At 50.1% G+C, this 15,709-nt stretch overlaps 1 protein-coding gene across 3 annotated transcripts in view; it reads left to right on the top strand.

The window, feature by feature from the left end:
* BCAS4 (breast carcinoma amplified sequence 4) overlaps positions 1-9,018 on the top strand; it is a 60,833-nt gene extending 51,815 nt beyond the window's left edge. For all 3 annotated transcript variants that reach the window (XM_049869869.1, XM_049869870.1, XM_049869868.1), the window contains one exon: positions 8,503-9,018. In XM_049869869.1, the coding sequence (XP_049725826.1) occupies positions 8,503-8,607 (105 nt within the window). In that variant the 3' untranslated portion in view covers positions 8,608-9,018. The remainder of the gene's footprint in view (positions 1-8,502) is intronic.
* The last annotated feature ends 6,691 nt before the right edge of the window (positions 9,019-15,709 follow it).

The following is a 15,709-nucleotide window of genomic DNA, read 5'->3' as shown; positions in this document are numbered from 1 at the left end:
AAAGCATAATGCTCAAGGCAGACATTTTTTCTGCTTAAGCTAACCTATTGTTTGGTATATATATATATATATATTTAATAATTTTTATTGTGCTTTAAGTGAAAGTTTACAAATCAAGTCTGTCACACAAAAACCCATATACACCTTGCTACACACTCCCAATTACTCTCTCCCTCCACTCTCTCTTTTCGTGTCCATTTCACCAGCTTCTAACCCCCTCCACCCTCTCATCTCCCTCCAGGCAGGAGATGACAACATAGTCTCAAGTGTCTACTTGATCCGAGAAGCTCACTCCTCACCAACATCCTTCTCCAGCCCATTGTCCAGTCCAATACATGTCTGAAGAATTGGCTTCGGGCATGGTTCCTGTCCTGGGGCAACAGAAGGTCTGGGGGCCATGACCACCGGGGTCCTTCTAGCCTCAGTCAGACCATTAAGTCTGGTCTTATGAGAGCTTGGGGTCTGCATCCCACTGTTCTCTTGCTCCCTCAGGGGTTCTCTGTTGCGTTCCCTGTCAGGGCAGTCATCAGTTGTAGCCGGGCACCACCTAGTTCTTCTGGTCTCAGGATGATGTAGTCTCTGGTTCATGTGGCCCTTTCTGTCTCTTGGGCTCATAATTACCTTGTGTTCTTGGTGTTCTTCATTCTCCTTTGATCCAGGTGGGTTGAGACCAATTGATGCATCTTAGATGGCTGCTTGCTAGCGTTTAAGACTGCAGACGCCACTCTTCAAAGTGGGATGCAGAATGTTTTCTTAATAGATTTTATTATGCCAATTGACTTCGATGTCTTCAGGGGATATTTTTGGTTTAAGGTTTAAAGATTATCTCAGGGCAGTAGTTCTGGGGGTTCATCCAGCCTCCATGACTCCAGAAAGTCTGGAGTCCGTGAGAATTTGAAATTCTGTTCTGCATTTCCCCCCTTTTGATCAGGATTCTTCTATAGAATCTTTGATCAAAATATACATGTATTTTAATCAGACAGTTACAATGAGTGGACATGTGATGTGATGGAAAGCCCAGGCACCTAACCAGCTGGGAGAGTCCGGGGCTTCCTGGAGGAGGTGATGCCCAAGTAGGATGACCCCAGCATGAGCCATCAATCCAGGAGGGGAGGCAGGACCCCAGGAGGTGGGCCGGGGCAGGAGGGAGGAGGACCCAGCACACGGCAGCAGGTCTGTCACCAAGGTTGGTGGAGAGATCAGCCCCTGGGTCTGGAGCAGGAGCCTGGAGAGGAGTGAGGGTGCCGTGACACTGACTCACCCACCTGGCCACCCCTACCTCTTCTCCCTGACTGTGCGGTTTGGATTTAGTATCTTCTTTCTCTGCGGAATTTCTGGGGGCCCCTCCTCTGCTGGTTTCCATGTTAATGCCTTTCCTCCAGCTAAAAGCAGAATCCATAGTGATCTAGGAACTTTCCAGAGCTGCTGCCTAGGGTCAGCATCAGCTCTAAGCAAGAGTGCACCAGCTTGCCTCCACTGCTGGGGTCATTCCACGCAGTGGTTCCCCACTCCAGGAGCTCCCATCTTGGCTCCTCTGTCCCCAGGGCATCCATGGTCTCCTGCTTCCATCAGCTGCTGTGGGCCCTGGGCTGCCAGAGGCGGGTGCTGGGCTGGGCTAGGCAGGAGGATTCTAGTGGGACAGGGCGGTGCTCTCGTGTGGGCTGTGCTAGGCTGGCCAGCCCAACCCTGCAGCAGGATTGGACACGCAGGGGCTGCTTACAGAGAAGTGGGAGGGGCTCAACTCACAGCTGTCAGAGCTTTCTGGAAGACTCTGGGGCCCTTTGATCAGACACAGACGTTGCAGGCAAGACAGCCATGCATGGCCTGAGGTGCAGAAAACCTTGAGCCGGGACAGAGAAGGGAGCCAGGACCCAGGGGGTAGGTCCTGTGGGCTGGCCATTGCAGGGGTCAGTGCCCAGAGCTCAGGCGAGCCCAGCTTGAATCCTAGCTCAGCCTTTTACCAGCTGCAGGACTCTGGGCACGTGACCTGTCCCCATCCTGCCTGAGCCTGCTTTCTCCTGTGTAAAACAGGCATTGTGACAAGTGCCTGCCTGGCAGGCTGCTGTGAGCATTGGAGGAGACTGAGTCAAAGGCAGCAGCCACTGGCCTTGACCCTGGGCAGTAGCTCCCACACCCAAGGGGCCTAGGGGATGGGACGGAAGCAGAAGGCCTTCCGTACCCAGCATCTTCGACAGCAGGTAGGAGGCTTGTCTGAGCCACATGGGTCTGGAGTGGCTGCCAACTCAGATGCCCACAGGACTGGGCAGGTCCTGCACAGTCCCGTCCAGAGGGCAGTGTCCTGTCACCCTGCAGGAGTGTGGCCAGAGAGCTCAGTCTCTCAAGACAAATAGGAATTTAGATACTTGTTTGAAACCTCCTAATTCTTAAATGTTGGCAACAAATTTGTTTTTAAATTTGCATGAGCCAGACACACTGGGTCTGCAGGCCAGAGGCCAGCCAAAGGTTGCCATCTCTGAGTGGGCTGGAACTCTTCAGTCCTGAGGTTGGAAAGCAGAGGGCCAAGGCACATTTAGCTCAGCTCGGGGGTACCTGTGCCTGGCTCTGTACTGAGGCTTCTCAGATCCTGGAGCAAAGCAGGCCTGGGTTCAAATCCCATTTCTGCCATTCTCTCACTGGGTGGTCGTTCTTGAGCCTCATTTTCCTCCCCTCTCCGGCTGTGAGCATAAAGGTTCTGTGAACCTGCAGGGCTGTGTGGGCTAAGTGCACAGTGCTCCACACACCATCACTGTCGTTGAAGTAGTCCCTGTTGTTATCAGGTGCTGTCAAGTCGGTTCTGACTCACAGCAACTCTACATACAACAGAACAAAACACTGCCTGGTCCTGTGACATCCTCAATATTGTTGTTACGCTTGAGCCCACTGTTGCAGCCACTGTGTCAGTCCATCTCGTTGAGGGCCTTCCTCTTTTTCCCTGACCCTCTACTTTACCAAGCTTGATGTCCTTTTTAGGGACTGGTCCTTCCTGATAACCTGTCCAAAGTATATGAGATGAAGTCTTGCTATTCTCACTTCTAATGTGCATTCTGGCAGTACTTCTTCCAAGGCAGATTTCTTTGCTCTTTGGTAGTCCATGGTATATCCGGTATTGTTTGCCAGCACCATAATTCAAAGCATCAGTTCTTCTCTGGTCTTTCTTGTTAATTGTCCTGCTTTCACATGCATATGAAGTGAGTCAGGAGCACCTTAGTCCTTAAAGTGACATCCTTGCTTTTTAACACTTTAGAGAGATCTTTTGCAGCAGATTTGCCCAACACAGTCCATCCTTTGAATTAGTCCCTGGGTGATGCAAACACTCACTGCTTACTGAAAGGTTGGAAGTTCAAGTTCACCCAGGGACACCTTGGAAGAAAGCCATGGCGATCTACTTCCAAAAAACCAGCCACTGAAAACCCTGTGGAGCACAGGTCTCCTCTGACACACATCAGGTTGCCATGAGTTGGAATTGACCCCAAAGCTAAACCTTTTGCCATCAAGTCGATTCCGACTCTTAGCGACCCTATAGGACAGAGTAGAACTGCCCCATAGTTTCCAAGGAGCAGCTGGTGGATTCAAACTGCTGACCTTTTGGTTAGCAGCAGTAGCTCTTAACCACTGGGCTGCCAGGGCTCCGGTGGACTTGATGGTAACTGGTAAATGGCTGCTTCTGTCCTCCAAGGGCGGAGTTGAGGAGATTCCATAGAGACCACGTGGCCTGCAAATTCTGGAATATTTACTGTCTAGCCCCTTACAGAAAAAGTTTGCTGACCCTAGCCTGAACAGAAAGCCATCGGGGATTGCGGATGTGCAGCGAAGGCCTCCCCAGAGGGAGATACAGGGATGGGTGGGGCTTATGTGGGGTTTTGAAGGATTTCTGGAAGCAGGAGTGATGGGGGGAGCCGGGGGTGGGGGTGGCACAGCACAAACAAAGGCCCTGAGGTAGGCAGGTTGGGCTAAGCAGATAGTGGCCTGATGGTTGGGGGCGGGGCTTCAGAAGAGGTTCTTTCTCTAGGCTGGGGCTGAGGCTACCTCTTCTCACGAGCTGTGACAGGCGTTGGGGATCTTTGTCAGAAGAGGAGCAGCGTGGTGCTGTGGATTGCAAGGAGCGGGGACCACTCTAAGGCATCTGCTGGGAGCAGGTTTCAGAAATGTGAAGTGGCCAGGTGGGCCTGGGGCAAACAGGAGAGTGCCCAGCCCCTACCTTCTAAGGGACAGCTGCTTCTCAGCTCGACCCTCTGGGGCCACATGGGTCTGTAGGCCCAGAGCTGTTGGAGCATGTGATATACCAAGAGAAGCTGGAAGCCTGGTTTTCTTATGGAATCTCTTGATTTTTAGATGCTTGCAATTAACTCCATTTTAAAAAAACCATGAAGTAGGCCAGGCACACACGTGTCTTATCTCCTGGCTTAGGAACTGGAATGTCCTGGGTGGAAATGAGATGATGTGAGAGTTTGGGTAGACCTGGGAGAGTATGCCAGGCGCAGATGCCCCAGGAGGCCCTTTTTCCAGAAGAGGGCCAGGCAGGCTGGGGGCGGGAACACGGGGTGTGCTTGCACACTTGTGTGCACATGTATGTGTTTGTGTGCACGCATGTGACTGTGTGCACATGTGTGTCTGTGAGAGAGAGTGGGACCACGTGGGCTGAGCTGAGCCCTGGACCACGGTGTCAGGCTTCTGGTGCCTAGCCTGCCCTCTCCTGTGGTCGGTAGACCCCTGCAGGCTGGGAAGGGGGGCTCCTTGCTGCGGGGCTACCTTTCACCTCTAGGAATCTCAGGCTCCTGTCAGCTCAGAGTCAGGTACTCCTTGTTTACCTCTCTGACCCCCCCGAGGGGTCTCAGATGTGTGAGGGGGTCTTTTTATTACCACCTGTGGAATGGGGGTAGGAGGTGCCCACTTCTGAAGTCCCTCTAGATTCCCAAGGGTGAAGACTGCAGGTGAGCCCGGGCTCCTTCCTAGGAGGGTTTGGCTTTGCTGTTCTGTCCCCGAGGACTTGGCTCGGGCTTATGGCAGGAGCCCTGTGGGGTGATGGGCAGGGGCTGGGCTTTGAGCCAGATGGGTTTGAGTAGAACCAGCTCTACAGTTCCCTGGCTTTTGCCATCTCTTACACAGGACAACAACTTGCCTTGTAGGCTGGCATAAGAATCGAAAAGAAAACGGTTGTAGAAGGGCTGGGTCTCTGTGGCATCGTGGCGAGCTGGGATGTGACCTGGCCTCCCGGGTGATACCATCTGCCCCCCATAGCATGTGGCGTGGCTGGCTATTTTCAGCCATGTGCCCAGCCCACCCCCGCTGATTCAAGTACCCACTGGCCTTTCTTCCTAGTCTATCTTTGTCAGCTCCACTGAAACCTGTCCACCATGGGTGACCCTGCTGGAATTTGGCATTGCTTCCAGCATCACAGCAATATACAAGCCACCACAGTTTGAAAAACTGACAGTGATGACTAAAGCTGCTAGGGGTCTCTTATTACTACTTCTCCTTGGTTTCTTCGTAATTATATTTGTCCTTTTTTGGAAGTCTGTATCCTTGAGGCAGGAGGCAGAAGCCCTGTACCGTTGGTAGAACCATTTAAAGAAAGAACATGGGTTGGGATGAGGCACAGCAGAACCAGGAGAGGCTGCCCCAGCTGGGCAGGGACGTCGTTCTGGCCACTGGCCCTTGCCCCTCCCCCCCGCCCCCGCCATGCCTGGGTCTAATAAAAAAAAAAAAGTCGGGAGAAAAAGGGACATATCTTTTCAGGGTCACAAAATGCTCTTTGGCACCAATGTCACCTGTCAGAGTGAGAGGACTGCCTTTGAACCAACATTGTTACCACTGGAATTTTAAATTTTCTAGATACCACTACGATGGCCAGTTCTTAGGAAAAACAGTGAAGATATTCTAAAGCTGTGGATTATTCCACAAATCACATCTGTCTGGCTGTGAGGTATATCTTGTGACTTTTTAAAAATAGCTTCTTCATTTCCCAGCTGTATTCTGATTGTGGGACGACCAGAGTGAGTTGTGTCCCCCAATCCTCAGGACCAGGAGGCAGCCCAGGAAGGTGATGGGAGAAGAGGAAGCAGGTGGGGATCAGACACTGTCCCTCAAGGGAGATGAACCAAAGGTGGCTGACTGAGGGTTGACTGGATGGAATGTTCCATTTGCCCTTTTGTGAGACTGACTCTTGGCCACAGCGAATCATCCATCCTGGTTTTCCAGGTACGGAGGTCGTGGCATAGGGGATGTGAGATCCCTAGACATCTGAGCACGTTCTGCCTGTTTAAAATCCTCCATGGCTCCCCTCTGCAACAAAAGACGGCTCAGTGTGCTAGAAAGTTCCAGGGCTTTGGAGCTTATGTATTAGAATCCATCCACTCATCCCTGCTGCCTCTACCACCCTAAAGCCAGCCACTCTCATCATACCTGGCCACCTGCAACAGCCTCCTCGCTGGCTCCCCTCTCTCCCCTACAGTCTGTTCTCTCCTTTGCTATTTCTAAAACATACATCTGATCACACACACACACACACACACACACACCCTCCTGCTTGATGGCATCAAAAGGTCCTTGAACCTCTGAGGAGTAGCATGGCCTCTAAAAGCTTTGTCATCTGGCCCTGGTTTATACTCTAACCTGACCCAACTCTAGACTGACTTCCTCCAGTTCCCCAAGCCCACCACATAGCACTGTGCATATGCTGTTCCCTCAGCATGGAACCCCCTGACCTCCCGCCACCCCGGTAGCCCTCTACCTCTTTCCCCTGGCTAATGCCTGTGGGGGTGATTGAGGTCCTGGATGGCTGTGCCTCTGGGAAGCCTCCCTGACTCCTCCAGGATAGCCAGGTGCCTCTTCTGGTACCCCACCTCTGTGTCTCCGTGCCACTAGCCTGTGTCACATGGTGGTACCATATGGGGTGTCGTCTGTTCCTTCCATTGGTTCATTTGTCTCCCTCATTCAAGGGCAAGCCGTATGATAGCTGGGACTGGTGTCCTGCTCACAGCTATGTCCTTGGTGTGTGGAGTGGGGCCCAGCACAGCCTGGACCTCAATGCAATAGTGGTTGAGTGGACGGAGCCTTAGTTTCCCCACCTCACAGTGGGGATGAAGGCCATGGTGTCACTGGGGAATAGGTGTGGTGAGGGGAGTGAGTGACATGTACTGCGGTGTGGGGCAGGCAATAGGTGCTGGGGGACCTGTTACCAGCTGCAGGCTGGAGCCCTATGCTTGCCCCAGCACCTAGGGCTGCAGCCAGCAGGGAAGGTTTCAGGGGAGGTCTGACTGCCACTGAAGATGGGGCCAGAACTGGGCCATCACTTGAGCTGGGCCATGCTGCTGGGGTGGGCAGAGGTGGCTGGGAAATGTAGCAGTCCCGGGAGATGCGGGGGAGGGGAGGCAAGAGAGAGGAGGCACGTGGGAGCCAAGTCAGGGGACATGCAGAAGGGACTCCTCCATCTGCACCCCTTAAGCCCCACATACCCAACCATCACCTGGCTGGGTACCCCGGAGCAACAGCCTCGCAGACCCCTCCTTCCTCCAGAACAGAACAGTCACTGGGGTCAGTGGGCATCAACCGTGGTTTTACATGGGAATCTCCTGGGGGCTTTGAAATACCCGGATATCCAGGACACAGCCCAGACCAGTTACCTCAGACTCTCGGGTGGGCCCAGGTGGCAGTGGGGCTAAAACAGAAATGCTGTTTTGCTGTTTTCAGTGGTCCTCGGTAATGCTGGGCTTTCCTGGAGCTGTGTGTGTAACCCATGCAGCTTCACAAACCAGAGCTCAGAGATGGTTGCCTAGTGGAAAAGCTTCCCATCTTGGACCCCTCAACAAAAATCCAAACCAGAAACAAGCACGTCATGAAATGCTTTCCTGAAAAAGTAGCACATACGGATGGCAACAACTTGAGGCAGCCCAGATGGATGGATGCCCATGGAGAGAGAGACCAGGTCTTTCGCGGCCACTGTGCGGGCCCTGCCCTCTGGGAGATCTGTGGCATGTGTGGATGGAGGTGTGAGCCCCCATCTCCACACACGGGGTGCGGCAGCTGCACGCCCCAGCCTGGCCTCCTCCATGTACTTCCTCCTGAACTCCTTCTGGGTCAGCACACCCAGCTCTGCCTTCTTGCCTGCAGGACGCCCCCTGTGGAGATGGGCTCACACGACCCTTAGTCTCCTTCAGGGGGGCTGGCTTGGGCCACGACAAGCTCCGCTGGCACGCGCACGGGGAAGCCTTCGTTCACCCACAGTGTGACTCTCTCACAGTGAATTCCTAGAACAAGAACTGTTGGGTCAGAGAATACGGGGGTTCAAATCGCTGATCAAACTAGTTGTCATCCAGTTGGTTCCGACGCATGGTGACACCATGTGTGTGAGAATAGAACTGCGCTCTGTACGGTTTTCAAGGCTGTGACCTTTGGGTGTAGATGGTGAGGCCTTTCTTCTGAGGTGCTTCTCAGTGCTTAACCATTTGCGTCACCCATGGACTCCAAATCGCTGATAGAGCCCCTCACTTTTTGTCATTTCAGAAACTGTCCACGCCGGCGCCCCCTCCGTATGAGCTGCCCACGCTGTACAGGACGGAGGACTATTTTCCTGTGGACGACCGGGAGGTGAAGCGTCATGCCCCTTAGTGGCCCCTGGCGTCTGTGAGCCGTGTGCTTCTCCCACCAGGGACGTCAGGGGGGAAATTGTGTATATGGAGCAGCTTGGGGTTTTCTTTTTTTATCGTTGCTGATTCGTTTTTTAAATTTCCTCCCTTGCTTCACTTGAGACCACAGGGTTTGGAGAAGCAGTTGGTACCCATGTGTGGTGAGGCCTAGGAGATGAGCTGGGAAGGCATTTTGCACCAGCATTTGGCTCGTGTCTGCCTGGTGTTTAAAATGGGAGGAGACCATCAGGTCTGACCGCTGTGGCTGACGGACAGGGGACCCGGTTTCTCTTGGTCTCTGAGGGCCTCCCAGTCCATCAGTGCTGGGTCAATTGCCTGCAGACCCCAGTGCCCACTGGTCCTGCAAATCATCTCAATAAAGGTGTCAACACATCACATGTGGTCTGGGTGTCGGAACAAGGGGGGACAGCTGTCTCCTTTTGACTCTGTGTGAATGTTTTCTGGGAGGACCCTCTCCCGATCCTATGAATCTGCTTCCTGTAAGGCCCCTAGCCTGAAGGGAGGGAGCAGCTGTGGACTTTTTACTCCCAGCAAGAATGCAGAGGTCATTAGGATTCTCCAGGGTGTTCAAAGGTAGGTTTACCTTCATTTCTTCTCATGCAAAGATGACACTCTAGATTCCTTAGACCTGTGATGGCTATTTCTGGTTTTTCTGGACTTCCTTTCAGAGCCAAGAAACACACACACATGACTGATCTGCAGAACTACACTAGAATTTCAGGGAAATCTAAAATAATGAATCAGGAAAGATGGCAGTAGAAAAGCAAGGGAAAAGTTGAAGCCTACCAGTCTTAGGGCAATTTTTGGGATTGAAAGATGTACCATTTTATAAAGAACGTTTTTCTGTTGAAATTATTTTTGTAAAATTTTATGGAAGTATCATTTACATAAAGATGCACCTAAGTGTGTGGCTTACAGAATCTTCACAAACGGAACACATCAGTTTAACCCTCACCCAGATCAAGGGACAAGCAGACAAATGTCAGCACCCACAACCCCTCCTCAGGTTCCCTTCCAGTCACTATTCTCACTAAGCCCCATCCAGGCTAACACCATCCTGCCATCAGATGGTGTAGACTGGTGCTGCCGATTTCTGTACTTTGTATGAGTGGAGTATGAATTGGGAATGGGGGGTGGAGTATGGGTGGTAGTACGGGTGGAATGTGGATGGCAGTGTGGATGAGTATGGATGCAGTATAGGTGGAGCATGGATGGAGTATGGGTACAGTATAGGTGGAGCATGGATGGAAGTATGGGTGGAGCATGGATGGAAGTATGGGTGGAGCATGGATGGAAGTATGGGTGGAGTATGGATGGAAGTATGGGTGGAGCATGGATGGAAGTATGGGTGGAGCATGGGTACAGTATGGATGGAGTATGCAGGTACAGTATGCCATTGTTTTGTGTCTGAGTTCACTGCCTTGACCCATGGCCGTGGGACACATCCCTGTTTCTGTGCGTAGCTGTAGCTCGTTAATCCTCATGGCTGTGTTGTATTGATCGAGACAATCTAATGAGGGAAGCTTAGATGCTTACTATGCCCTGATTTGCTGAAGGAGAGCCTAGATTTAGTGGAAAATTAGTTTTTCAGACAGATGGTTGAGGTCCCTCATTTTCTGGAGACAAAGAGATGTTGATAGCTGGAGACCCGCAGGCTTCTTTCTTTTCCAGGTCCCGAACCAGGGGCAGGGAGAGGAAGAGGGGAATGTTAGGTGATCAAGGCTTAGCAATTTAAGTTTCCTGAAGTAGAGACCTGCAGGACTGTGGCTGGTAGCTTACAGGCTCTGAGGTCAGCCTGCCTGGGTGGCAATGTCATTTCTTGTACATCTTGGCTGTGTGACCCTGGGCTAGTTGCTTAAACTCTCTGAGCCCAGCCACCTCCTCGGTAGGATGGAGATGATAATGGCACCTTCATGTTGGGTTTTGGCGAGGATTGCATGAGATGATCCATGTGAATGCTTGGCTCAGGGCCTCACAATGGGAACTTGGTAATGGGTAGCTGTTGTTGCGGTGACTGAGCTTGATTGGAAGGTCTGACTACCTACTGCGTTTCTCAGTTGACTAGTGGCACCCAAGAGTCTCAACAGCGAGTGACTTAGGGGATTCCCTAAAATTTCAGAGTAAGACCCAAGCACAGAAGGGTGAGAGCTGTTACATGTCCAGCTAGCTACCTGCATTTAGCTGTCCTTAGATTCTTTTAGGAACTTTCTCCCTTGAGTGAGTAAGGAGGGGACACGTTGCATGAAAACTTCTATGGGGATAAGGTGACAAATGACCTGGAATTGGCCATTGCAAATTTCCCGGGAGTTGCAATGCCAAACAGTTGGCTCTTAGGGACACTTGGAGACAGCAGAGGAGAGGGAAGGCCAGGACACTGAAGCCCACCAAGAGTCCCCAGCCTCAGTCCTTTGAGCTGCATGTATTCTGGAGGTGCTGCCTTTGGCAAGTGACTTGACACGTTTCCACTTTAAAGCAAGTGTTGGACTTGACCATCAATAAATGAAGTCCTTGACCAATGACCTCAGCAGGCCCCAAAGCCTGTTGCCAGGGTAACTTTTCAGCCTGGGATAGGGCAGTCTTTCATTCCTTTTTTTTTTCTTTTGTAGCTCCTGTTGGGCATAGACATCAGTAGTATGGTCATTGAAAATCGTAATTAGAACAAGGCTCTTTGGTCAACCACCTCTTCTCCCAGTGGATGTTAGCTTTGTTGTCAAAGCAGGAGGTTTCAGAATGGTGGTTCACAAGCTATATTTGGTTGACAGAAATGTTTGGTTTGGCCTGAACTATGTTTTCATGTTGAGAAAACTAGGTAACCAGGGAAAATAAAGTGAGATCCATATGTCACATTGTATGCCTGGATCAGTGAATACTGAAATTACTCTGAGATTCATCACCAGGCTAGCAAAAATTAAAGACTGATAACAGTGTTGATGAAATTTTGAAGACACAGGAACTCTTTTTTTTTTCCTTTTTTTTAAAGTGTACTTTAGATGAAGGTTTACAGAACAAACTAGTTTCTCATCAAACAGTACACACATTGTTGTATGACATTGATTAACAATCCCACGACATGTCAACACTCTCCCTTCTCAACCCTGGGTTCCCTATTACCAGCTTTCCCGTTCCCTCCTGCCTTCCAGTCCCTGCCCCAGGGCTGGTGTGCCCCTTTAGTCTTGTTTTGCTCCTTGGGCCTGTTCAATCTTTGGCTGAAGGGTGAACCTCAAGAGTGACTGCATTACTGAGCTGAAAGGGTGTCTGGAGGCCACGGTCTCAGGGCTTCTCCATTCTCTGTCAGGCCAGCAAGTGTGGTCTTTCTTTTTGAGTTAGAATTTTGTTCTACATTTTTCTCCAGCTCTGTCCGGGACCCTCTATTGTGATCCCTGTCGGAGCAGTCAGTGGTGGTATCTGGCCGCCTCTACTTGGACTGGACCCAGTCTGGTGGAGGCCATGGTAGATGTGGTCCATTAGTCCTGTGGACTAATCTTTCCCTGTGTCTTTTGTTTTCTTCATTTTCCCTTGCTCCTGAAGGGGTGAGACCAGCAGAATATCCTAGATGGCCGCTCACAGCCTTTTAAAACCCCAGAGGTTACTCACCGAAGTAGAATGTAGAACATCTGCTTTATAAGCTATGTTATGCCAGTTGAGCTAGATATTCCCCAAGACCGTAGTCCCCACAGCCCTCAGCCCAGCAGTGCAGTCCCTCAGGGAGTTTGGATGTTTCTATGGAGCCACCATGACCTTGACTTGGACAGGGTATGCTGGCTTCCCCAGTAAGACACAGGAACTCATATACATTGATGGTGGGAGTTAAAATAGGAACATTCCTTATGAAGGTCAATTTGGCAGTACCTGTCAAAATTGGAAATGTATGTGTCCTTGGATCCAGTAATCCCACCTCTAGGAATCTAGCCTCCCGATACACACACATACAAGAAAAAAGTACACAAGATTATTCACTGTGCACTGAAATAGCAAAAGATAGAGAAGAACCCAAGTGTTCATCGTTATGGGGTTGGTTCAGTTAAAGTATGTCCATACCTTGGGTTATCATGAATTACAAAAATGTACTGGGAGTTCTTTATGAATTGGTATGGAAATACCCCCAAGATATGAAAGCCAAACTGCAGAAAAATGTACCTGGTATGCTAATATTTGTTGCAAAAAAGAGAGGGATGAGAATTCTCTGAAAGTATAAATAAGAACTTGGGAACTGTGGATATCTGCTTTGGTGGAAAGTAGACTTTTCACTGTTTACCTTTTTATACTCTTTGATATTTTGGGTTTTTTTATTAACTTTTATTAAGCTTCAAGTGAACGTTCACAAATCCAATCAGTCCGTCACATATAAGTTTACGCACGTCTCACTCCCCACTCCCACCTGCTCTCCCCCTCGAGTCAGCCCCTTCAGTCTCTCCTTTCCTGACAACCCTGCCCGCTTCCCTCTCTCTCTATCCTCCCATCCCCCCTCCAGACAAGAGTCGCCAACACAATCTCAAGTGTCCACCTGATACAACCAGCTCACTCTTCATCAGCGTCTCTCTCCCACCCGCTGACCAGTCCCTTTCATGTCTGATGAGTTGTCTTCGGGGATGGTTCCTGTCCTGTGCCAACAGAAGGTCTGGGGACCATGGCTGCCGGGATTCCTCTAGTCTCAGTCAGACCATTAAGTTTGGTCTTTTTATGAGAATTTGGGGCCTGTATCCCACTGATCTCCTGCTCCCTCAGGGGTCCCCTGCCGTGCTCCCTGTCAGGGCAGTCATCGATTGTGGCCAGGCACCAACTAGTTCTTCTGGTCTCAGGATGATGTAGGTCTCTGGTTCATGTGGCCCTTTCTGTCTCTTGGGCTCTTAGTTGTCGTGTGGCCTTGGTGTTCTTCATTTTCGTTTGCTCCAGGTGGGTTGAGACCAATTGATGCATCTTAGATGGCCGCTTGCCAGCATTCAAGACCCCAGACGCCACATTCCAAAGTGGGATGCAGAATGACTCCATAATAGAACCACTTTGCCAATTGACCTAGAAGTCCCCGCAAACCATGTTCCCCAGACCCCCGCGCTTGCTCCGCTGACCCCCGAAGCATTCATTTTATCCCGGAAACTTCTCTGCTTTTGGTCCAGTCCAATTGAGCTGACCTTCCATGTATTGAGTGTTGTCTTTCCCTTCACCTAAAGCAGTTCTTATCTACTGATTAATCAGTAAAAAACCCTCTCCCACCCTCCCTCCCTCCTCGCCTCGTAACCACAAAAGTATGTGTTCTTCTCAGGTTTACTATTTCTCAAGATCTCATAACAGTGGTCCTATACAATATCTGTCCCTCTGCCTCCGACTAATTTCACTCAGCACAATGCCCTCCAGGTTCCTCCATGCTATGAAATGCTCCAGAGATTCGTCGCTGTTCTCCATCGATGCGTAGCACTCCACTGTGTGAATATACCACAATCTACCTACCCATCCATCCGTTGATGGACACCCTGGCCGCCCCCAACTCCCTGCTACTGCAAGCAGAGCTGCAACAAACATGGGCGTGCATACATCTGTTTGTGTGAAGGCTCTTGTATCTCTAGGGTATATTCCGAGGAGTGGGATTTCTGGGTTGTATGGTAGTTCTATTTCTAACTGTTTAAGATAACGCCAGATAGATTTCCAAAGTGGTTGTACCATTTTACACTCCCACCAGCAGTGTATGAGAGTTCCAATCTCTCCGCAGCCTCTCCAACATTTAGTATTTTGTGTTTTTTGGATTAAAGCCAGCCTTGCTGGTGTGAGATGGAATCTCATGGTAGTTTTAATTTGCATTTCTCTAATGGCTAATGATCGAGAGCATTTTCTCATGTATCTGTTGGCTGCCTGAATATCTTCTTTAGTGAAATGTGTGTTCATATCCTTTGCCCACTTCTTGATTGGGTTGTTTGTCTTTTTGTGGTTGAGTTTTGAACAGTTTTATCTGTTCAAAAAATCCAGTTAAAATCAGTTGCCAGGATTTAAAAATTAGGTTAGTCCACATAAAGAATTGGATTTCCAGTTTCTTTTGGAAAACTGGAATCTCTGGCAACTCTGGGCTCACGTTCTTGCCAGGCAACAATGAGTAAAGCTGAGTTGCTTTAGGAGGGCCTGTGCTCTCCGGCATACCTCTGGCTGGGTTCAAACCACCAGCCTTTCAGCTAGTAGTCAAGCATCCCAGAGGCTCCTTCGAAGACGGGCCCGGTGAGCTGTTTCTGAAAGGTCATAGCCTTGAAAACCCCATGGAGCAGTTCTACTCTGCACCATGAGTTGGAGTGGACTCTAAGCACCTAACAACAGTGCTGTCCACGTTTCTTTGGTGAAGTATTGAGGTCACTAAGGTCATCTGCCTGGCCCCTGTGGGTATTTGCATTTGACACCCTAAGGCCATGAGAATTTATTCCAAGGATATGAAGAGATGTATCTGAGCTTCCGCTTTTATCGGGGAGAAGCAGCTGCATGAGTTCACATCACTGCAGTTTAAGCAACTAGCAGTCTAGCTAGCTTCTCTGTCCCCCAAATCCAAACTCCCTGGAGTCAGGAAGTGGGGTTCTACTATATAAATGTACACTTTCCAAAGGTCTTCCTTCTGCGGGTGACTGATACCAAGCCAGACAAAGACATCACAAGAAGAAGCTACAGACCGATGTCCCGCATGAATGTAGACGCAAAAACCCTCAACAAAATATTAGCAAACTGAATTCAGCAACATCTGAAAAGGATTATATGCCATGACCATGTAGGATTTCTCTCAGGAATGCAAAGTTGGTTTAACATGAAAAGCAATTGATGGAATACCCCAAATTAATAGACTACAGGACAAAACCACATCACCATCTCAATAGATGCAGAAAAAGCATTTAACAAAATCCAGCAGTCACTCATGGGTAAAAACCCCTTTTTGGGGTGAAAAGGAGAGTTCTCAGGGTGTTAGAGACTAGGCAAACACCCCAAAAGGTACCTGCTTACAGGGATTACAAAAACGCTGGGGATGAGGTGTTGACCCAGGCAGCTGGAGGCATCAAGGAATTTTCCCTCCCTTCTGAAAGCACTTTTTCTGAAAGCAA

Source organism: Elephas maximus, chromosome 25, assembly GCF_024166365.1.
Source record: "Elephas maximus indicus isolate mEleMax1 chromosome 25, mEleMax1 primary haplotype, whole genome shotgun sequence".
NCBI lineage: Eukaryota > Metazoa > Chordata > Mammalia > Proboscidea > Elephantidae > Elephas > Elephas maximus.
The sequence above is the reverse complement of the archived record's forward strand: the minus strand, read 5'-3'. Positions and strand labels throughout refer to the sequence as shown.